This window comes from Nematolebias whitei, chromosome 15, assembly GCF_014905685.2.
Source record: "Nematolebias whitei isolate Nwh7 chromosome 15, NemWhi1, whole genome shotgun sequence".
NCBI classification, from domain to species: Eukaryota; Metazoa; Chordata; class Actinopteri; order Cyprinodontiformes; family Rivulidae; genus Nematolebias; species Nematolebias whitei.
The window spans coordinates 22,076,027-22,101,041 of NC_056512.1; the positions used below are offsets into that span (position 1 = coordinate 22,076,027).

Genomic DNA, 25,015 nt, shown 5'->3' on the forward strand with positions numbered 1-25,015 from the left:
ATTTTGTATTTACTCTGCTCATTTTTATTTGATACAATTAGTTTATCTGTGACAAACGCAAACTCAAGACCTCTGTATGAGGTAATACGTTTTAAAGCTGCCCCCCCCCCAATAACGTACCCCCCTTACAGTCCAATAATGTCAATACAAACATTTAACAGACGTCTTTCTTTCTCATGTACGCAATATAACATTACAGCAAGACATTCCGTTAGAAATAACTCCACCTTTGCTCTCTAAACAATGTCACTCAACATATGTGGCGTGAAGAAACTGGAAATTCAATGAATGGTGAACCTGAGGGGAGAGGGCGTATTTAGGCGTGACGTTCCCCTTTAATGATGTTGCCCTGACATGCAGAGGGTGACGTCATGGACGTTGCGAACATGCACGTTGTTAAGTAACGAGACTGGAGAAGTGGGCGGGGACACGGAGTCGAGTAGAGAACAGCCGTCACAGCTACTGGAGCTTCTCAGGGACTATCAACAGCGAGCGCAACCCGACGACGGAGCTTAGAGCTGGGGGTATGAGAGCTGCCAGAATCCGTTCCCATCCACCTCTGGACGTCTTCCTGTCCGACTGACAACCATCGGATCAGAACCTCCACTTAACCAGCTGTTGGAGGAACCTGATATCTGGTGAGTGTTGGTTCGGGGAATCGGCGAAACTAAGGGGGAAAAGGGGCCCGATTCGACCGAATCGGAGTCTCCTATACACGGCTTACGGGAGAGGGGGAGGGGGCAAGTAGTAGTAAAGGCTACCTACACGGGCTTGTTTAGAGTATATAATGTGTAGGTTGTGAACATAATACAAAATGTGGCTTCATATGATTTTAGTATCAAGCTCTTAACATTATTTTAAATTTACAGCGGAGCAGTACGCATCAATGTTTTTGTTAACGTATATCTACTAGCTTAGCAGCTAACGGTTAACTTACGTTAAATTCCAGCGTTTTGTGTTTTTAATTCAAGCTAGTTATGACGCCAATGACTTGTTAATGTCATAATTGCGTATTTAAAAAAAAAAAAGAGAGACAAGCGGTTTATAACATTGACGAAATAATTTTACGTGCTGATTGAACCGCTATAAAATTTTTCCGTTGTGTTAATTCGTAATGTCTCATCATGCATTTTAACGTATAGGAAACATCGAATGCTAGGTTTTCAGTGTTTGTGTAGTGACAGCTGTGAGAGGCGTAACACTGTTTCCTGTGATTGCGAAATATTTAAGCTTTGAGTTTCGGACGCTATTCTGTTAAAGGGCTACATTCACTTCCATTTGTATAAGTAGGATGCATGTCCAGAAACACAAGCGCTTTGCCTCTTCAGGTCATCTCTATGAAGTATAGGAGCTTAAACAACAACATATCTTCTCCTTGGAACATCATGTCTCAACAGCTACGATAAGACTCCCCCCTTAACCAACAGATGTGTACTGTACAGTCTTGACCAATCCACTCTCCTGGCTGTACACGATTACTACCTAATAGCACATGTTGTTTTCCCCGTGCAGTGTGACAGGCTAATTCCTCCTTGCTTCACATAGGCTAGCTCTTAAATATCAAATGATAAATTTGCCTAAAAGCTTGCACTATGAAAAGATTAACCCATAAAGTATTTTTTACAATAGGTCTATGAAAGCTCATTCTTAAGAATTCAGTGGCCTGGTGGGCTTTATGTATCACTGTTCCTGTGTTGAGCTATTCCTTCAGTAGATTTGTGGTAAATGTTGCTCCCTGAAGGTGGTTTTTGAACATAGCACACCAGGCTTACTATGGATGCAACAAACTCTACTAACTCTTTATTAACCCAGATTCACATGCATCTGTCTCGTTGTCTTCTGTGGCAAGCTGTCCTCATCAGGTAGAGTCCACTACAAGGTACTGGGCATTCAATTAACAGTACATTTGATAGTTTAAATGTTTTCTGATGAAATGAGCATGCCAAAAATCTTGATTGTATCCTTTAACTATTTATCGCTCAGAGGCGAAAAGATTGGGGTTAATTTAACTCGTGTCTCTGTTCATTTGTCTGTTGTCATGTTAACATGACATCTCATGAACCAATAGATGAATTGTATAAACCTGTCAAAGCAATCATTCGGTGTACTTCTACTGCGATTAATTTTTGGAGTCACCTCAATTCAAAATGGCAACCACAGTTAATCAAAAATTACCGTAGTCAACTTACAAATGGCTTTACCTACCGCCGTGAATTTTTTTTTATGTTCAGCTAAAATTTGGTGTGATAGTAGTTACACATTATTTCCTACACAATCTAAGCACTATGCATTGCACTATACCTTTGCTTAAAACTTGGGCATTAACCATTTGGCAACACATTTTTGTCTGTTAGCAAAGTAACTCATGACCCACTTAAGAGATATTAATGAAACTCTCGGAAAATTATATTTATACATCTACAACTGATTTAACTTTTAGAGCGAACCCAATTCAGGGCAGCACGGTGGTGCAGTTGGTAGAGCTGTTGCCTCTCAGCAAGCAGGTTACCCTGGTTCAAATCCCGGTCCAGGGGCCTTTCTGGGTGGAGTTTGTATGTTCTCTCTGTGCATGTGTGGGTTTTCTCCGGGTACTCTGGTTTCCTCCCACAGACCAAAAACATGCATGTTAGACTGATTGGTAACTCTAAATTGTCCCTAGGTGTGAGTGAGAGAGTGAATGTTTGTTTGTCTCGTTTGTCTCGATGTGTCCCTGTGATGGACTGGAGACCTGTCCAGGGTGCAGTGTTGCCTGGTGAGAAATGTAGGATTATCGTACTAGAGACATAAAATTATCGTATTTTGAGGGAAATTATCGTACACCCGTCATAACCAAAATAATAAATCTATTGATGCACTGTAGTAGTGATGAGTCCGCTTCCTGACCAATTCTGCTTCTTCTTCTTTTTTCTTTTCCTCACTCATGGGGCGGTGCAGCGGACTATTCAGCCAATCATGGCCGTTGTTCTGAGGCAAACGCATACACGTCACTCGTAGGTTACATTTAGAAAAGCACGATTGCATGCATCTGTTTGCGGACACAGATGCCTTCAGGGATCACAAAAAAATTCCAACAGATAGTTGCGACAGGCTGATGACAACTGATTACAACCACACATTCACGGAATGGTCAAATTATCATATATTTGGCCTTTTTTGGAATTACTGATCGTACATCGGACAGAGGGCAAAACTGTCGTACAAATATGATAATTATCGTACAGGGTGTACCCCGCCTCTCACACAGTGATTGGCTGGCAATCCCCGCGACCCAAAAAAGGAAGAAGCAGGTAAAGATAATTGATGGATGGATGGAGTGAACCCAATTCAAGATGATGCCACAGCTAATCAAACTCAGTCAACACAAAAATAGCTATAACTGATCATTTTACAGATACTGAGCTACGGTCTGGTGTGATAGAAGCTGCGAGTCATCCCCACATATACTCCAATCAGAATGCCTTTATTGTCATTATACGCAAGTACAATGAGATTGAGAGCCACTCCTTTTTCAGTGCAAAACATGCTTAAAAAACGCACTAAAAAATATAAAATGTAACCTCAAAGTGCTAACACATCTAGCAAGTTTTCACAATATTCCACAAGAGAGTGCAAAGCATGATTTACAAGATCAGATGAAAATTACTAATTCAATTCCTTCTCATCATAAGATTGAAACTCTGGCATGAATGATAGTGGATGATGTTCCTTCAGGAAAAGCAAGATTTTAGCATGAAATTGGGGTGCACAGCTTTTTTTTTTTTTTTATCCCACAATAAACAGGGCAATACTATGAGCAATAATTGAAGTTGCCATATTAAAACCATTAGGTTGGAACACTTGAATGAACTGATGTTCTTTTTGCTTGAGTTGGCTCAGAAAGTAAAATTGTTTTACAGCCAAGTTGCCATAAAACTTTTTTAAGAGTTATGAAATGAGGTCACTATTCAAACTAACTCATGCATGGGTAAAGACAGTTCAGTATTAGCTTGTATGTGTTGCCTTCATTCAAGCTGATTTGGATGCTCATTCTGACTGCGAGTGTTACTTGGAGATTAGCAGCACTGCTTTTGGACAAAGGTTCATTGTTCCTCGAAAGGGTACATTTTGTTGACATGGCATTCCCAAACAAGTGTTAGTAAACTAGTGTCTAATAAAAAATACTTTTCAATGGTGGACACTGCAGCTCTTGGTTTTATGAAGTTCATTATTCAGAAAAGTCTTGAGTGTTTTTGACACAGATGAAGCCTGCCAGTGCTCTGTGTCTGCCCATGCCTTCCCTCCGTTGCCAGTGCCAGCCCAGAGCGACAGAAAGCTCAGTCTTGCCTTTCCAGTGGCTGCTCGGTGCGGCGTGGTGGAACAACTACTAAATAAATGATGATCTTCTTTTGACATTATGTGCCGCTCGGCTCAAAAATGCATTTTATGTCCTTGTGTGTCCTGAGTCCACGTACTCGTGCAGCTCTAGTCTCCTTCCCAGTCATTTTCTGAGTGGCATTTGCATCTTGCCCTCATTTGTATTTCATTCTTCTCCCTTTCTCGATTCTGCTGAGCTCAGAGTAACCCCCACCCTTAGCTTCTCTACAAATCTTATCGTGTTTCTAAAGAACAAACAGCTGTTCTCTGATTAACTAGCAAAGTTCGTCCTCTCCTAAACATGTGGTCAGTGTTGCTGAGACTGACGCATACGATATCACGTGTCATGAACAGCCAACAAACTCATGTTTTCTCATCTCACCTCACTGGGAAAGTATAGGGAACATTTTTACTGTTAAACAGTTGTATAATAATTAAGAGGAAAATGGTGAGCTGCATAGAATGTGCTTTATGTTATAGTTTACATTCATATGTCGTCTGTTGTTGACAGTAACTGCTTGCAACCATGGAGCTGAGAGTGGGGAACAAATACCGGCTGGGGCGAAAGATAGGGAGTGGCTCCTTTGGAGATATTTATCTTGGTAAGTAGAAATATTCATTTGTCTCAGGCTTTTTTTTTGTTAACCATACATGAGCAGCCTCTTTTCACACTAAATGAATAACCCTCCTAACCCCTACCTGGGCACTAAACTTGAGTTTTCCCACTATCTTTTTATATGATCATTGCCCTGGTCCTTGCATTTGGTTTTATTACAGTTGTGGATGTATTTTTAGGTGCCAACATTGCCACTGGTGAAGAGGTTGCCATCAAGCTGGAATGTGTGAAGACCAAACACCCACAGCTGCACATTGAAAGCAAGTTCTACAAAATGATGCAAGGTGGAGGTAAGCAAGTAAAATTCAACATCCATACATTATCTTTTACCCACTTCTTCCATTTTGGGTCACGGGGGTTGCTGGTGCCCATGTCCATTCAATCACTGTGCGAGGGGCGGGGTACACCCTGGACAGGTCTCCAGTCCATCACAGGGCCACATAGAGACAAACGAGACAAACAACCATTCACTCTCTCACACACACCTAGGCACAATTTAGAGTTACCAATCTGCCTAACATGCATGTTTTTGGTCTGTGGGAGGAAACCGGAGTACCCGGAGAAAACCCACACATGCACAGAGAGAAAATGTAAACTCCACCCGAAAGGCTCCAGACCGGGATTTGAACTGGGGACCTGCTCGCTGAGAGGCAGCAGTTCTACCATTTGCACCACCGTGCTGCCCAAAATTCAACATACTTTTCAAAAATATTTTTAAGTAATTTCTTCTCAAATTGTTGGTTCCTGGTTGTATGGTAGAAGCAAAAATACTTCCAAACCTGACAGTTAATTCAGAAAGTATTGGTATGTTTTATCATTTGTTACTGGGACTGTGCTGAATGAATACGTTTGTGTTTTGATCAGTTGGTATTCCATCAATAAAGTGGTGCGGGGCAGAGGGAGACTACAATGTCATGGTCATGGAGCTGCTTGGTCCCAGTCTAGAGGACCTTTTCAACTTCTGCTCCCGGAAGTTCAGCCTAAAGACCGTACTACTCTTGGCTGACCAGATGGTATGACAAACTTTTATTTAAAGTCAGGGGCGTTGAGTCAGTTTTACTTTTCCCTTGTGAATTTTTGAAAAGAGCCATAATAGTGAATATTCCACTACAGTAGGTTATACATGCTCTCTATAAACACTTTTAATGATACCACTCTAGCTGCTTTGATATGACACTTCCATATCCAGTGTATGTTGTGGTATTGGATTAGCTTTAGATTGTGTTGACCTAGATATTTCATAAATATTTGTCTGAATTTAGCCAAGTTGTGCTTCAGTCCTCCATATGTGTGTCTGTCTTCTTTTCAGCCTGAGGTTATGTATGGCCCTCTGTTCTCATTTGGCCAGTTTGCTCCTCTGTCCTTTTTTGTCGTAGTTGGCTCAAGTCATTGATGTACTGAGTGAGACTAATTTTGCTGAGTGACAAATAAAAATATGACTTTGTGGATATTAAACACTTTTTCTTTTCTTTGTTTCTCTCCACTTCAGATTAGTCGCATTGAGTACATCCACTCCAAGAATTTCATTCACCGAGATGTGAAGCCAGATAACTTCTTAATGGGGCTCGGTAAGAAGGGCAACCTTGTGTACATCATCGACTTTGGTCTGGCTAAGAAATACCGAGATGCCCGGACACACCAGCACATCCCTTACAGGGAGAACAAGAACCTGACTGGAACGGCACGCTATGCCTCCATCAACACACATCTTGGAATTGGTGAGATTGACTCAAACCATGCATGAAAATCTTTTTTGCTTCTGTTTGGTTTGACTGACTTTGCTGAGGGTATCACAACCTAAATGTTACAACTAAACTACTAAAGGAAAACAAGAATATTAAGAGAATAGATTTAGTCCAGTTTGTTGTTTTATTTACCATTTGGCTCAATTTTTTTTAACTATCAGGGCAGCAGTCTTTCTTCCCAGTGACAGCTGGCTCTAATGGTGTTAAATGCGATTAATCATAGATCCTTTCTATGACGCGCTGCTGGGGGTGTGAAGTACAGACTGTGTTTGATTTCTTTGTTAATCAGTCATACGGCCTTTCACAAGACCTTGCTGTTATTGAACACAACGGCACAATGCTCACTCAATCTGTCAATAGTTTTTAGGTGTGGCAAATGGCTTTATTTTGTGCTGATGTCATTTCAATGCTAGATTTACGAAGACATTTTTTTATATCAGCACATCATTTGTCATCTTTTATTGTACCAGTTGCACATTAGCAGCTTGGTTAAAGTGTTTGGTTTGGATTTGGGCTTCTTGTTTGACATCATATCTAAGACATGGTGAGCATTTTGTTGTGGGCAAAAGTGACAACCTCAGACATTCCATTAGTTTTATCAGCTTATATGATTTCAACTAATGAATTGGCCATTATTGCACACTTTGCTTTACATTTGTTACAGAATATATACACAACTTGTAATAAATAGTTGTATAAAACCACAACCTTGGTATTAAAATGAGTCTGAACAGCAGATTTTTATTTTTAATTGTTTTTACTTTAACAGATTTTCTTTTTTAAGACTTGCGTGCACTTCTTGTTTCATGTTTACAGAGCAGTCGAGGCGTGATGACCTGGAGTCTCTTGGTTATGTTCTCATGTACTTCAACCTGGGGTCCCTCCCCTGGCAGGGCCTCAAGGCTGCAACCAAAAGACAGAAGTATGAACGAATCAGTGAGAAGAAAATGTCCACACCCATTGAAGTGCTTTGCAAAGGCTATCCTTGTAAGTGACCTGTCTCACCATCTTTATTTATCCTCTGTTTGAAAGCAAGCTGTAATGTAGTCTATTATTCAAAATCAAATAATGAAGTTGTACCGTTTATTCTATATTCATATCTTCTAATCTTTTTGTTGCTTCTCCAGCTGAGTTTTCCACATACCTGAATTTTTGTCGCTCGCTTCGTTTCGATGACAAACCAGACTACTCCTACTTACGGCAACTTTTCAGGAATCTGTTCCACCGACAAGGTTTCTCCTATGATTACGTCTTTGACTGGAACATGCTGAAATTTGTAAGTTTGCAGTTTAAAAAAAAATTGGGTTATAGCGCTCAGATCATGGTGCTTGAATGATTTAAGACTGAAAAATCCTGAGTGTGGTTGATGTACTTTATCAGGGTGCCAGTCGGACAGCTGAGGATGGGGATCGTGAGAGGAGAACAGGAGATGAGCGGGATGAACGGATAGGAGGAGCCCCCAGGGGGTCTGCATCAAGGGGCCTCCCTTCAGGTCCCACCCCTGGAGTTCCCAACAGAGTCAGGAATGGGCCAGAGCAAGCCATCTCTAACCCAGCCTCGCGGGTCCAGCAGTCTGGTGAGTTACCAGCTAAAACATGTACTTTATTAACAAAATAAGCCTTTGTTGACCCTAGAATTTTTCCCCTTTTAATATCTGAATTTGATGTTTTTATTCATTTATATATTTGAATTATTTATTTTTTTAGGTAACACATCACCTCGTGCAATTTCCCGTGCAGAGCGGGAGAGGAAAGTGAGCATGCGTTTACACCGTGGGGCTCCTGCCAACGTGTCATCCTCTGACCTCACAGCGCGTCAAGATCAGTCGAGGATTTCTACATCACAGGTAAGAAAACAGCCGTGGTGTCTTCATTTGGATCAGTAACATACAGGAATTCTTTTTAAAGGTAACCTGTTGGTCATATACTAATAATCACCTTCTTTGTGACAATGATTTGACTTAAAATTTTAACATTTTGTTGTGAGATAATACTACACCACTAGTAACTTCTTAAATGAACATGTTTTAATTTTGAGCTTTTTTCTTTCTTTTTTTAACGCTAATCAGTTTTTGAAATTGCTACTGCTACTTATGACGATAAGCATTTGAGGAACAAATCCCTTAAGGTAGCAGCTTTGTTACTTTAGCACAGGGGTGCCCACACTTTTTTGTATGCAAGACACTTTTAAAATGACCATGTCAAAGTGATCTACCTTCTATAAGGCCCCGTTTACACGAGAACAACCTCTGGAAACATTATTATTATTATTTTTTTTTTTATGTTTATTGGGGGTAATAAGCAGGTTTACATGATAACGCTGGTAGTCCCTCAATTATCACGGGGGTTTTGTTCCACACACTACCGCGTTAGGTGAAAAACCGCAAAGTAGGAATGCTATATTTATTTTCGTATTTATATATATTTTAAGACTTTATAAACTCCACACTCTTGCAATGTTCTAAACTTTTAAACGTACATCATTTTAACAACATACATATATGTACTGTACAGTACTGCAAAATTTTACTCACCAGCTCTGCAGAACAGCAGCTCTGTTCCGGTCACCCTTTGTTCCGGTTCTGCAGACCTACCCTGCAGTGATGAAGCTCACCGCCCCGTCCAGGTTGTTGTGTGCGTGGATAATTGAGCTTCAGATTTTTTGTGACGTACCTGCCAGTTCTTTGAGCTTAATAGATGGCGTAGTTTGCATTGCAAAACTTTCCCTCTATTTTGGCAGAAAGCAGCGGCTGGAAGCACTGGTGGCTTCTGGGTGGTGGTGTTTGTTTGTTTGTTTGTTTGTCATTTTTATTAATTTCATATTTAAAACACAAAAACAATTAGAAACCAAATGAGAAAAAAAAAAACACGTCATAAAATGAAAGGTAGCAGAAGAAGAAAAAATCATCATATCTGCCCCTTGTTTAAAACAAAATCAATTCAAACAATAATCATCTATAAGTAATATAACAAAATAATTAACTCATCACAATTTTACGTATTTATATAATTTTCCAAAATTTTAATCTTAATCATTTTCTTAAATATAGGCAATGACCTTACTTTTTTTACATCGTTTTCCAAACTATTCCACAGACCTATTCCCTGAATTGAAGTAGACTGCCCCTTTAAACTGGTTCTGTACTGTGGTTTAACAAAAATGTCTGTTCCCTTAAGATTATAGCAACTTTTCCTTTTTACAAAATACGTTTTAATGTTTGAAGGTAGTGTGTAGTTCTGAGCTTTATACAGTACTAAAAGAATATTATAGTTAACCAAATCACAAAACTTCAGTAATTTCAATTGATAAAATAAAATACTAGATGGATGACAATAATGCTTTCTTGTGATAATTCTTATAGCTCTTTTCTGCAAAATAAAAATAGGCATCGTTATAGTTTTACATGCTGTTCCCCAAACATCAACACAATAAATTAAATGTGGGACTATAATTGTATTATACAGCAAATACAAGGCTTTATCATTCAATAAGTCCCTTACTTATACAGTACTGCGGTGGATTTAGATATTTTAGTTTTTACAGAATTTTATGTGCTGTTTCCATGACAGTTTATTATCAATAATTACACCCAAAAATTTCACCTCACCTACTCTGCATATCTCAACACCATCAACTCTAAAAGGAACATCGACAGTTATCTTTTTTTTACTAAATATCATATAATTAGTTTTATCAAGGTTCAATGATAACTTGTTTAATTTCAAACCAATTTTGTATTTTGACTAACTCCATCTTCATCAACTCAAACATCTGTTCCAAGTCTTTACCCAAATAAAAGAAAGTGGTATCATCAGCAAAGAGAACACCTTTAAGGATACTGGACACCTCTGTCAAATCATTTACATACAAAATAAACAACTTAGGTCCCAAGTACAGAGCCTTGTGGCACTCCACATGAAATACTGCTTAGGTTTGATCTTACATCGTCTATTTGTACAAACTGTTTTCTGTCTTTTAAATAACTACATATCCACTGCAAAGCTGGTCCTCTAATACCATATTTTTTTAATTTATTAATCAGAATGGTGTGGTCAGTTGTGTCAAATGCTTTTTTTAAATCCACAAATATACTTATATTCATTTGACTGTCGTTACAGTATACGCTTATTGAAAGAAAGAAAACTAGAAAATGGCAGTGCCTGTCCGAAGTATTTATTTATTCATTTACTTTTCATCTTGTACCGTCCCAATCACGAGTAATATTAAAGTTGACAATCGTTGGAAAAACAGCGAAAGAGCGAGTCTGTGAAAGTCAAACCACAAAGTAGAAAGGGACTAGAGTAGTTTCCATGTCAGTCGGGTTGCCAGATAAGAAATTATGAACTATAGTACCGTCGCTTTAAAATGATAGTATTTTGACCTAAACTGTCATGTGCTGAGTAAAATATTCTAAGATGAGGTGTGTGTTGTGTTTGTTGAACATGGGCACAGAAAAGGAGGCGGTAAATAAGACATCTTAAATTTATCTGGCAACCCTGATTCAGGGCTCAGCTGCATTCATTGTGCATGCAGAGTCTGCATGATCACAGTTAATCCAAACTAGTGAATAGACTAACGTCTCTTTGGAACTGGATTTAATTAGGTTTGCTCCTACATGCTGAAAAAGGGTGAGTAGCATAAACACTCTGCTCTCTGCTGTTTATTATAACTGTTGTTCATGCAGAAAAACTTTTGACACAGCCGCCTGTAGTGCACTTGTGCTACTTCACACTTGCAAAGCGTTTCACACCTCCGTGGGGAGTTCCTCCGGAAATCTCCACTCGTTGAGACTTGGATTCCAAAACCTTTGGTTTCAGAGAGAAGGAGGGCTGTTGTTGTGTAAATGAACGGCCGAATCTCAGCAGAAAGGCTGCTGTTTCACGTTGTGCAAACAAGGCCTCGGACTGGCAAGTGACGAATTTCATGGTGAGGATGTGCTGAGATAGGCTAACGCCTATTTTTTTTTAATGCCATACTATCTACTAGAAATGTGCGATATGGCATAAAATTCATATCACGATATGTATTGTGAAGGGTGGCGATAACGAAAATAAAACTGTTCCTACAGCTGTTGCATTTTTTTGTATAATTTACATCTTCCTACTCTGATCAACAAAAACTGTTATTTACTTTAAAAGTACCAGTAAAAGACACTGGGTGTCTTGTGGATTTTTAAAAAACTATTATGGTAAAACTACAGACGACATTAGTCTGTTGGGTTTTAATGTTGTGGCATATTGGTGTGTGTTAATGTTTGGATTTGAGAAATAAGCAGATCGTAATTTTGGATTTGGATTGTGTGAGGCTGCAATTTTTTTTTATTTCATTTTCATTTCAACTTTATTTTTTATTCACACGAAGCTGCATTAGTGGTTGGCTTGCACAGTATTAACAAATCTTGTGATGTGCTAGATATTAGATCATATTGTTGGGATAACAATATAATTGGTGATAAACCCACATTTTCCTCACTTACATCACTTTCTCCTGTCGTTGCCATCATCTAAACCAGTTGTGGGTTAATTGGACATTTGACACTTTACCCATAAGCTGCTGTATTCATACCCATCTGCTCACAACAGACTCATGTACAGGCTGCTGTTATATACACCTTATTAGATTATATTATTGTTTAGCATATATCTTATATCCTTGTATACTGTTTCTTTATATACTTTATATTACTGCTATTTCATTTTGTTCCACCTCATGTACCACTTGTGATGTTAATGACAAAGTTTCCTTGAACCTTGTATTTGGTATTCACAGGTCAGCGTACCATTTGAGCACGTGGGGAAGTGAACCTCCTCGGCTCTGCATGAACATGAATTTAACAGGTGAGGTTTAGCTTCAGTTTTTACATTTTTATTCTCAAATACACAAAACACAGCTTCTCTAATGGCAATCTGTTTCATGTTCCAGGGCTGCAAGGAATATTCTCTGCTATACTTTTTTCTTTCCCCCCCATTTTTTTTACCTTCCGATTGTTAATGGACATAACGGTTTTTGGAACAAGACAATAAATCTTTTCAAAGGTTCAGGAAAATACACAAGTATCCAACATGCATTCTTACCTGGATCGTCTTCGCCTGACCTCGGATCAGCACCACCGCAGAACATAAAGCAAACGACAATGCTGCACCTTGACAGTTGCTCATTCCTGCCCTGCTTTTCCTGAAAACATTCCCTCAATACTTTAACAAAAATGACAGACTGTTGGCATAAAGGAGGAAAAAAAAGGTTTCAGGGACACGCATGTTTTATCTAAAGTTGATACAGACTTGGTAATATGTTTGTTTTTAAACCACAAGTCACTTTTCCATAAAGGTCTTTTTTTTTCTTCACACAAAGACCTGTTATATCAGAGTTTGTGTTTTTTCTTTTTTTTTTTTGTGATACCAGCTAAATGGAAAATGAACATCTGTAGATGAAGTACATATAGATGAGAGGATGACAACAAGAAAGACTTTTTAAAGGATAAGGAAGTAAAATGTTTTAGCTGGTGTTTGCTTGCCCCTTGTTCCTTTTGTGTTTTATTGTTCAAATGTAGCCATCAAACTCTTCAGCACATTTTTCTTTGCTTGTTTCCTCAACTTTTTTTTTTTTAAGGGTAAAGTATGATTGTGAATATTTGAAGGACACACTCCCAGATCTTGAGAGAAGCTCCTCAGGAAATTCTCAGCAGAGACCTCAGCTGCCCGCTTCAGTCAACAAACCGAAGATGCAATTTTTAAGATATTTCTTGTGGTTACCTTTTTTATTCTTTTGTTATGAAGAGGGGGCTGACTCTGTTAGAAGACATTTGGGAGGGTTTGGGCATCTTTTTTTTTTTTTTTCCTTTTGTTTACTCCACTGTAAATATTTTTTATTTCAATGTAAAGCCAAATGTGGTTATTTGTTGTAAAGGTGTAAAGTAGAAAAATGCATACTTATGAAGAAATATGGTTTGACTCAATAATAAACTTGGAGATAGGTGATTGTTGCAGTGCCAGCTGGGTCATCCATAAAGTGTTGTGCGTGTGAAGACAGTCACTTTCCGTATGCATTTAAATTTTAATATGTTCTATTTATTTGAGGCATTTATTTACCTCTTTTACCTTGTAACTTTGAGCATCATTTTGCTTATATTCTTTCTTTTAAACCTGTTTTACTCATATCATACTCCAATATTTTGTACCTTCAGTATTTTTTTTTTCAGCAAGGATTAAATTAGATGTCAGATTTTGCATTTTAACCTAATGATCTCATTCAAAAGAAATCATAACTGTGTGAGTGTGTGTGTGTGTGTGTGTGTGTACATAGCAGTGTGTGATGTGTAGTCACCTTTGTACAGGCCATGACCCAGTGGCACTCAAATCTGTAGCATTTAGGGAATGATGTACAAGAGGATGAGCCGTGAGGGGATTTAACTTTGTGTATTGTGTACGGATATCCTGTACAGTTCTTTAACACTATTTACAGTATTTGTGTATATTTTATGAAGTAATAAAAATTGAAGGAAAAAAGGTTCCTCACACGACCTTTTTGCTTTATTTATGGAAGTTTTGAGGTGGGTGGTGGTGGTTGGATTAATCCCGAGTGCGCATGCGCCGAAGCTGAGCGACTGCTAACTACTGCTGTTGGCTGAAGAGAAGTAACTGAGCGGTCCGTCAGCTTTTCATTGGGAAATGCCGCAATACGAGTAGTATTTTTTCCCCCACGGATTTCATATGTTTTATTTGGACGAGTGATCTACCGAAAGGACATTTTCACATCGTCTATTTGAAGTGAAGCGTCGGGGGAAGGGCTTGCTACTCGGGCTAGCAGCACGGCAGCGCTCGCTCAGCTGCCCGCACTTCAAAGCTTTTACACCGCGGGGGCAAGTTTCCGGGGTTCGGACTAATGCGGTGGCTACATACGTTTCTGGTTGTCGCCTGGTAACTTTCTGTACTCTCTTAAAAGACTGGAGGTCTGCGTGAGAAGATGAGCTAAACCCCGCTGCCTGGATTCGAACCAGCGGCAGGTCGAACAGCTGCAGAGGAGGTAAGGATGGAGGTTTTCACTTCTTTTTCCTAACGCTGGATTTGTAAATATACAAGTACTGTATACAGATTTGACTCTCCTCTCTAATATCTGATTTATAGCGACACTTGGTGATATTTAAATTACTGTTGTAAATAAAAAAATCAGAGCTTCAGACTGAAATCAGTCACAACAGCGGCCTGATGTTTCAGGCAGCTCTCAGCCTGCAGATATAATTCATAAACAGCTGCTTGGATTGAGGTCAAAATACAATGCATGTGAAAAATATTCCCATGAATACCATCAGCTGGATAGATGAGCTCCAGTCTTGCCTAAGGCCTACTGGAAACCCAACCAGTGAGCTGTTATAAACACTGAATGGTGTGCAGATTAGTTTTAAAATTCAATTAACTTTATTCACACAGCGCCAAGTCACAACAGAAGTCATCTCAGGGCACTGAACAGAAAATTACTTTAAATGTGGCAATATATTTTAGCTGAATTACAGTCCTTATATGAATGTTTCAAGCAATGATGCAAAAGATAAGTGGTAGTACCATCAGCTACATAACTGTCAATATCTCCTAAGGTGCAGAAATTCATTTGGTGACTAGTTCGTGATATTGATCATTAATTACACCTTGTTTTCTACTCATGACTGGTTGTCTCTACTGATTTGGCTGTCTAATCTTAAATTAATTTCCCAGCAGTTTCTTTAGTGAACTAGAAAGCCTCCTCTGGTTTGTGTGATCTGCTACGACTGCATTGTGTCACGAGCTTATTGAGTTTCAGGCAAGTGGCATGAGACATCAGTGATCACTCTGAACAGGCCTATATTTAGTCTGTTAAAGGAACTGGAAAAGGGTTTTGGAGCTGTTGTGAAATCAGTTTTCTCTGTCAACAATAAGATTATGGCCTCTCTAAAGTCAGCACCAAGACGCTGACCCAGTTGTTGAGGTACCATAATCCTGTGAGATGTGACTGGATCATTAGGTCTGGATGCTTTTGATGTTCACTGGCTTTAATTTGGCTTCTTAGATCTATGCAAACATGTAATGAGCACCAACTATCTTATTTTAAAGAAATCAGTGGAAATGTTAAAGGTTTTTGCTTTCCATTTATGGAACAGCAGAGTAATTTAGAAGCAGCTTTGTGCACTTTCTAGTGTGAATTTTTGTCAAGTGGCATTTTAATACTTTATTTAGTTTATTTTTAGGTGAAGAATCAGCTGTAAGAGTTTCTATTTGGTATATCTGTTCTGAACGTGTTTCATTATAAAAAACAAAATGGAATGTGGTTTCTCTCCTCACCCACCTACCTCATGGCACCTCCTGTCACCCACCCCCTTGATTTCACATCACATCCGTACAATATCTTGTGCATTTTTTAGATCTGTGCCCTACTTCTTTTTATTTATTAATTTTTTTATATCAAAGCACGCTGGTTTGAGATTTAGGTCGCAGCGGTCTTGCGTGTTTTATTACATGCAACAGAGGATTCTGCAGCTAATTTAGTTGTTTTAAATTGCATTAGTGCCATTATTTTGCATCACGTGAAGCAAATCTTTTTTGACGAAGTCCCCTTTGTTTTCACAGATGAATCAGCTTCTGTGGCGAGACAAGCGCCTGGTGGAAAGGTTGGGAAACAGCTCTCCCAATGTCCTCCCTCCAGGCTCCCCAGTCACCATGGCCCCTCAAAGATCCAACACCTCCTGGGCACCCGTGGATCCAGTGGTCAGACCCGAGGAGCCAATATTCCTCATGACGTCCACAGCTCAAACCATATCAGGGTTTTTTGTTTGGACCGCTCTTCTGATCACATGTCATCAGGTACGATTTTGACATTTCCAGTTTGCTGAGGTATTTAATCTAAGATCTACAGACTGGAGGGATTTTCTGTGATTCTTGTTAATTCTTACACGTCTTTAACATATCATATTTTAATTTAACACATTGATAGATTGGATTAGTTTCTTCATTGGATTAGTTCATGTTGCAGTTTGTGGGATGTGTGCCAACCAGAAGAATGGAGGAGCTGCTCAAACTTGCCAGATTGATTCAGATTAGGTTTATGAGGTTTTATAAATTTATCAACTATGGAACAGCAAGGCGCAACTGGTAGAGCTGCTGCCTCTCAGCGAACAGGTCCCTGGTTCAAACCCCGGTCCAGGGGCCTTTCTGGGTGGAGTTTGCATGTTCTCTCCGTGCATGTGTGGGTTTTCTCCGGGTACTCCGGTTTCCTCCCACAGACCAAAAACATGCATGTTAGGCTGATTGGTAACTCTAAGTTGTCCCAAGGTGTGAGTGAGAGAGTGAATGGTTGTTTGTCTCGTTTGTCTCTATGTGTCCCTGTGATGGACCTGCGACCCGTCCAGGGTGTACCCCGCCCCTCGCACAGTGATTGCTGGACATGGGCACCAGCGACCCCCGTGACCCAAAATGGAATAAATGGGTAAAGATAATGGATGGATGGATGGATGGAACAGCAAACGGCATCTACAAGAAGACCTTAAAGCAGGAGGTATATCATGACTTACCAGTAATTAAATAAAATAAATTGCCCCACAATGAATTGAAACATGGTAATAGTATCCTCATCCATCACATAGAAAATCACACAGGGACGGAAAGGCTTGGTCTGCTTTTCTTGGACGACAGCATATAGTTTACTTATGTTGTTGGTTTGTTGATTATTATTTCAAAAAACAGCCAGGCAGATATGTTAGGTGAATCTTTCAGGGCTTTTTCCTCCAAAATTTATAGCATGTTTAATCCAAACATATTGATATTTTCTTGGTTAATTAAGACATTGAGACTTGTGACAATAAACTCCCTACTGGTTTACAAAAACATCTCAAGTATTTTTTCTTTATTAATTCAGTCTTAGTTTGTCTATGCTAGTACAATCATTAGTCTTTCCTAAATAGCAAATAAAAGTTTAGGTCCATATTATTAATTATTATTGAGCATGCATCAGGATAGTTAGGTCCATATTTTGCTCTAAAGCAAAAGAAGTCTACTTTTTGCGAAATTGCAGGTAAAAATGCAGTACAAGCTTTGATTTGACTTGCCTCAAAGTGATAGTTTTGATCTATTTAAGTTCTGTGGAATGGCTAGGAACAACAAATATCTTGTTTATTGATGACAGCTCTTTGAATGACCTCAGTTTGGTGAAAACAGTTGAATTATTTAAAGAATGACAGCTAGTCTAAACGTGGCCAGGGTCAAAATGCAGTCGTCATTTAAAAAGCAACTCAACTATCAAAAATATCAAAGGGGTTTATGGCAATACTATTTTAAAATCCTTTACAACACTGTCAATGTTCCTTTACGTTGTTTGCTCGGGCATTGCTGTGCTATTCCTGAAGGAAGTTCTCAGGCTGCACCAGAAGTACTACAGCTAGCTGCTGCTCCTACTTTTTGCACTTGATAACAACCATAGGTTTATAGATTTATATTTAAAGAAGCATGTCATGTAAAACTGGCAGCAGTGTAAATGTTTATAAAATAGCATTTGCACAAACTGCTATAAGAATATATAACAGTTCACTTTGCCTTTGGTCCTGCTTAAATTAAGGCTGCACAAAAATCTGTTGGAGTCAGCCTCCCCACCATCACAGACATCTACACCTCCAGATGCAGGAAGAGGGCCGCCTGCATCTTGAAGGACCCCACTCACCCAGCACACACACTTTTTGCCCCGCTCCCCTCAGGAAGGAGGTTGATTAGCATTAAGTGTAGAACCACTAGACTGAGGAACAGCTTCTACCCTGAGACTGTTAGACTCATGAATCTCTAACCAGAATAATCACTGTGAAAAATCACATCATGTTGCTGCTGATCTGTTTCATGTTGCTGCTGATCTGTTTCATGTTGCTGTGTTCATTCGTGCTCATCTGCTCACACAGACTCATGTTCGTGCTGCTATTCGACATAATGTTTTTATGCTATTAGTGCTTAGCGTATTTTTAGTTAATGTTTTTTTTAGTTCATATCTTAGATAGGGATGCACCGATCCACTTTTTTTTTACTTCCGATCCGATTCCCGATACCTACGTTTGAATATCGGCAGATACCGATCCAGTTCCGATATCATGATCATCATTGATTTTATATGAGGCTGTAATAATCTCCTCTCAAGTACAATTTGTACAAATATATGCATGCATGTCCAAAAAGGCAACTTGAGGTAAGTTTTATTAATGTTGGACAAGTTTTAAAGTTAGAATTAAATTCTAACACAAAACATGTTTTTTTTTAAATTCCTAGCTTTAAAGTGGAGATTAAAGTGATTAATTTAAGTGATTGTTTAGTTATTTTATATATTTTTTTAAATAAGGGGCAGATATAAGATTTTTTTTCTTCTTCCTGCACTCTTTTCATTCAATGTTTTCTTTTTGATGATTTTTTTTATTGTTTCTTTTAAATGAATGGATAAATGAATTAAATAAAATGTTAAATGGCTTCAAACATCTGCTAAGTTCATGACATAAACCAACAGACATGTTCCTGTTTTTAGTATTTTACATCACTTTATAATGTAGCTGTTTATGTTTTTAATATATATAATTTTCAAATCATGTTTTTTATGATTGTCTACTGTTGTACTGATAAATATCTCCTGGAGGGTAAACTATATCTTGACTGCAAGTATCAAGCTGAGAAATCCTTTGTTTTCTACAACTGATAGTGGTTGGTCATGAATCATGATGAAGTTTAGCAACTTCTCTGTAAACATTTGAGCTCCGTGGTTTCAGCGACGTCTTCTTCTTGTTCAAACCGAAGCAGGCAGTCTGATTTGGGGCAGCCGTGCTCAGTCTGTCCCTCCTCAGAGACAGGCAGACTGAGCGGGGCAGATTGGACGTGGCTGACCGGAGTCGAGTCGCCTGTTTTGGGTTGAGCAAAGAGCAGCGCCCCGCTGAAGCCACAGAGCTCGAATGTCCATCGTTAAACTAACTTTACCGCGGTTTAATGTGGCGCTATGGCTCTGCAGACATTGCACGTTGCTGCATTGCTTTGTGAAGTTTTTAGTGTAAAATACTTCCACACAGCGGACGTTTACATGAAAAGTATGTTAGCTGTTAGCTACAGTGCTGCTAACTCAGTCCTCACGTTGTAGCTGGCTGCAAACTATGAACTGGATTTCCTGAATGTGAGGTGGGTCTTATTACTCTGGGCTCATGAGACATGCCGCCGTTCAGGAAATCCATTCCATAGTTTGAAGCCAACATGCATCATGGATTGGAAATATCAGCAGGAGGATCGGAAAATCGATACTTAAATTATGCTGGTATCGGAGGCCGATACCGATACTGGATCGGATCGGCCCCATCCCTAATCTTTGATCTCATTACTGTTTTTCTTTTACATTTTATTCTGGGATGTAACTGAAACCCTGTGTACACAATTTTGTTCCACCACATGTACCACATGTGGCACAAATAAAGAAACTCTGACTTTGAAATTAGCCATACGCTCATTATTAGTCCGGCCAGAGTGAAATAGTTTTTATGTCAACAAGTAAGATATGATGTGTATCTGTGGATACAATTTCTACATAACCCCATTTCAAATTTCCTAATAAAACCTACATGTATTTTGTTGGTTTATTTCAGGTTGGTTCTGACTCCTGGGACTGACTCATCTTGCCACTGTGTGCCCTAGAAGGTTTAGCTCTAGCTGCAGTTTGTCTACATGTTGTAGTAACTATAGTTTACCTACAAAGTCTTTAATCTTATTGGTTTTGACAAGTTTAGTGGACTTCAGTTTGAGCTGTCTTTTGGTTTGGTTTATTAATCTCCTGTTAGTGAGAGATATTTATGAAGCGTCTTTCTGAGCAGGAGCTCTGTTATCTCAAGGGCTGGATGTCTTTCATTGTTTGCTCATGCTCTTCACAAATAAAGGTAAAGAATAGCCTTTTGTCACTTAGACAACAGGTGCCTCTGGCTTGACTACTACCTCATCAATGAACAGGAGATGAGTGTTTGTTTGTGAGTGTGTGTGGGGGGTGTGCATGTTCAGCTGAAGGTCACTTAGCAACAATACCTGTAGAGCACTTGCAGGCTTGGTATGCCGTCACCCACTTCTCATTATTTTACCCCAGGTGTGTGTCCGTTTACCTACCAGGAAAGGTGATATGTGCGAAGGACATTGTGTAAGTAGAAAAGGGGGCTGGGTGGAGCAGACAGAGGTGCTGCTGACAAAAGGTTCACCCTGTCCTCGTTACCGTCTGATGCTCTGATAAAAGCTCAGGATCAGTTACCTAAAACAACCCCCTCATGTTTGTGAATGCATGTCTTGGTTTTGTTGGCATATACTGTCCGCACAGATCCAGACTGCATGGAGTCACATTTAGTTTCTGTTTGTTTATCACTCTGAGAGAACTGTGTCACTAATCACATTTTAAATTTGGTGTTTTAGGAGACCTGATCTAAAATTATGTCTGTACTTTTTAACAAGATGCTGCATTTAGGCCTGTGAGCCAAGTATTTTTAAAATGTGTTTTGTTTGCCTGGAAACCCAGGTTAGGTCAACTAAAACAAATGTTTTGGAAACCTTCATGCAGATACTTGGTGCTGCCATAAAGATGGATGAATAAAGACATTTGGACAATGATCCAGACCCCCCAGTTCTGTGCCCCATTGAGTCTGTCAGTCACATGTCTTTCCCTGACTCTTCTCACCCATATTGCTTGTCTGATTCATCTAAGAAATAGACCCTTTGCTTCCTGTGTACACACGCATCACTGCCTGTGTGTGTTAACTAATACCTGACTTACCTATTTTACTGATCTGCCTTATGTTTTATTTTAGATCTACATGCACCTGCGTTACTACAGCTCCCCAAACGAACAGAGACACATAGTGAGGATCCTCTTCATAGTCCCCATCTACGCCTTCGACTCCTGGCTCAGCCTTCTCTTCTTCACCAATGAGGAGTATTATGTATACTTTGACACGATCCGAGACTGCTACGAAGGTAAGCAATTCAATTCAATTCAATTTCAATTCAGTTTATTTATATAGCGCCAAATCACAAAAAAGTTGTCTCAGGGCACTTTACAGGAACATTCACATACATAAAAAAGCCAATTAGTAAAGTTCTCTATCTAAGGAATCCAGCAGACAAGTTGAATCTTGGCTTCGCTGCAGTCTCCCATCCTGAGCAAGCACAGTGGCAACAGTGGAAAGAAAAAACTCCCTTTTAAAAGGAAGAAACCTCCAGCAGAACCAGGCTCAGGACAAGCAGCCATCTGCTTTGACTGGCTGGTTTGAGAGGACAGGAAGGAGAGACAGACGAACACAGAATGGTAGGTCCAGGTGTAGGTCCAGATGTATCTGAAAGACAAAAAACACGTTAGGATAGAAAAAATAATTACAAATACAAAACAGGTTGAGCAGAGTAAGTAAAGACAGTAGCAGAGTGAAGAGTGTGGTCAGTTTGTCCTCCAGCAGTCTAAGCCTATAGCAGCATAACTAAGGGACAGCTCAGGAAACCCAAGCCGACCCTAACTATAGGATTTATCCAAAAGGAAAGTCTTAAACCTATTGTTAAAACTGGGTAATGTGTCAGCCTCACGGACAGAGATTGGAAGTTGGTTCCACAAGAGAGGAGCCTGATAACTGAAAGATCTTCCTCCCATTCTGTTTTTGGAAACTCTAGGAACCACAAGTAAACCTGCAGCCTGAGAGCGAAGTGCTCTGTTAGGAAAATATGGAACAATAAGATCTGTAATATAAGATGGAGCTAGGTTGTTGAGAGCTTTGTAGGTTAGAAGTAGGATTTTGAATTATATTCTGGATTTGACAGGGAGCCAATGGAGAGAAGCTAAAACTGGAGAGATATGATCTCTCCCACTAACTCCAGTTAAGACTCTGGCAGCAGCATTTTGGATCAACTGAAGACGTTTTAAAGAAGCATTTGGACACCCAGATAATAAACCATTGCGATAGTCCAGTCTAGACGTGACAAATGAATGAAGCAGTTTTTCTGCATCATTTTTAGATGTTTCTAATTTTAGTGATATTACGCAGGTGGAAGAAGGCAGTTCTAGTAATGTTTTTAATGTGGGGGATAAAAGACATGTCCTGATCAAAAATAACACCAAGATTCTTAACATTAGAGCTGGAGGACAGATTAATGTCATCTAAGGAGGGAGAAAGACTGAAAAATTAATTCCTACGGTGCTCAGGTCCAGCAGCCAAAGAAACTTGAGAAACACGGATACTTTCATCTGCAGACAAACTACATTCAGGACAATAATCAGAGGGAGGGATTTGTGTTCGGACTCTTGTTAGAAACAAGGGAGTGACAATTTATGTGAAACCCCAGTGGAGCAGCTGGCCTTTGTATCTTCATCTGCAAAGGTTGCCATCTTTTGTTGTCACGTCTCCATGGCCTGTTGGGATTGCAGGGGAGAGGGGTGGACCAGTTCCTTAGCAACTGTGAAAAGGAGCAAGTCCTTCGAAAATCATCTCACCTTTGAACAGATAAACTACAAGTTGAACTTCCAACCCTGTCTGACTATTATATTAAAGAGAATCTTTCATTATATCATCAGCGGTGGTTTATAGAGATTAATGTTAAACAGAGGGCTGGTTTGCTGCTTTCTCTGTTTTTATCAACACAAATTAACATGTAGCACATGAGGCATTAATCCAAACACATGTTATAACACAGTTACTTAAAACTTAATTTTTTTTTATGTTTACTATGAAGAATCATATATTCAGCTTATACATTATTTGACTGTTTCCAAATTTAAATAGCTAAACATTTGGATTGCTAAAACTAATGCAAGGTTTTATTGCCTGGCTTTTTCACACTTGTGACTCACTGCTCATCTTCAGTAATATTTGACAATTGACTTTAAAGACTTTAATTAAGTAATTTTAGACTTCTCTGTTAATGTTTTTTTTTCCTCCACAGAATCTGGAGCCTGATAAATTGTTTAACTCATCAAAGCAACAACTGTTGACTCATTCAAGCAAATAATTAATGATCTTAAAATGAAGTTTAGCTGACTGACACCTACTCATCAGAAAACAGCTCCCAGCTGACAGTGTTTACAGACTTGTGCCTGTAAATGGGCCTTATTGATCTGAGAGACACAATGTCGCCTCTCTGTGGCTCGATGAAGCTGAAGCACCAGAGTCTAATGACCCAGATCAGATCCTGAAAGTCACCATAAATACCTCAGAAAATCTCTTGTGTTCTAACTTCAGGACACTGAGAAAGGCACTGAGTTTAAATTAAAAACTCAAACAAGCTGTTAAGCGTCCATCCAGCTGTCCATCCAGCTGTCCATCCAGCTCTCCATCCAACTGTCCATCCAATTGTCCATGCAGCAGTCCATCCAGCTGTCCATCCAACTGTCCATCCAATTGTCCGTGCAGCTGTCCATCCAGCTGTCCATCTGTGTCTTGTGAGCTGGATAACTTAAAAATACACTGCCTGGCCAAAAATCAAAAGTTGCCACCTAAAGAAGGTCACACACTAATATTTTGTTGGACCACCTTTAGCTTTGATCACAGCAGCATTCTCTGTGTCATTGTTTCAATAAACTTTTTCAATGTCACAAGATCTATTTCCATCCAGTGTTGTATTAATTTTTCACCAAGATCTTGCATTGATGACTAGACACTAGTCATGATGGGTGCATCACTTCACCTGCCTCTCTTCTTATCCTGATGCACCCATCACTCTGGAACAGGTAAATCTGGACTCATCAGACCACATGACCTTCTTCCATTGCTCCAGAGTCCAATCTTTATGTTCCCTAGCAAATTGAAGCCTTTTTTCCAGTTAGCCTCACTGATAAGTGGTTTTCTTAAGGCTACACAGCTGTTCAGTCCCAATCCCTTGAGTTCTTTCACATTGTGTGTGTGGAAATGCTTTTACTTTCACTATTAAACATAACCCTGAGTGCTACTGTTGTTATTCTTTGATTTCATTTCACCAAACGTTTAAGTGATCGCTGATCACGATCATTCAGGATTTTTTTCCGGCCACATTTCTTCCTCTAAGATGATGGGTCCCCACTGTCCTTCCAGTTTTTAATAATGTGTTGGACAGTTCTTAACTCAATTTTAGTAGTTTCTGCAATCTCCTTAGATGTTTTCTCTGCTTGATGCCAATGATTTGACTCTTCTCAAACAGACTGACATCTTTTCCACGACCACGTGATGTGTCTTTCCACATGGTTGTTTAAGAAAAGAGAAGCAACTCATTGCCCCATTTGGGGTTAAATAACTTGTTGCCTGCTGAAAGATGCAGTAATTATCCAAAAGGAGGCTCGTACC

At 39.4% G+C, this 25,015-nt stretch overlaps 2 protein-coding genes across 2 annotated transcripts in view; both read left to right on the forward strand.

The window, feature by feature from the left end:
* The first annotated feature begins 429 nt into the window (after window positions 1-429).
* LOC119421534 (casein kinase I) lies at window positions 430-13,168 on the forward strand. Its single transcript, XM_037688881.1, has 11 exons — window positions 430-638; window positions 4,865-4,955; window positions 5,149-5,259; window positions 5,834-5,982; window positions 6,459-6,687; window positions 7,531-7,701; window positions 7,842-7,990; window positions 8,095-8,290; window positions 8,421-8,560; window positions 12,484-12,551; window positions 12,637-13,168. The coding sequence occupies exons 2-10, from the start codon at window positions 4,880-4,882 to the stop codon at window positions 12,514-12,516; spliced, it is 1,254 nt and encodes a 417-aa protein (XP_037544809.1). The 5' UTR covers window positions 430-638; window positions 4,865-4,879; the 3' UTR covers window positions 12,517-12,551; window positions 12,637-13,168.
* Window positions 13,169-14,703: 1,535 nt separating this feature from the next.
* Window positions 14,704-25,015, forward strand: part of LOC119421535 (transmembrane protein 184B-like) — a 15,417-nt gene continuing 5,105 nt past the window's right edge. Inside the window, exons 1-3 of the mRNA XM_037688882.1 lie at window positions 14,704-14,736; window positions 16,311-16,544; window positions 21,527-21,692. Of these exons, the coding sequence (XP_037544810.1) occupies window positions 16,311-16,544; window positions 21,527-21,692 (400 nt within the window). The 5' untranslated portion in view covers window positions 14,704-14,736. The remainder of the gene's footprint in view (window positions 14,737-16,310; window positions 16,545-21,526; window positions 21,693-25,015) is intronic.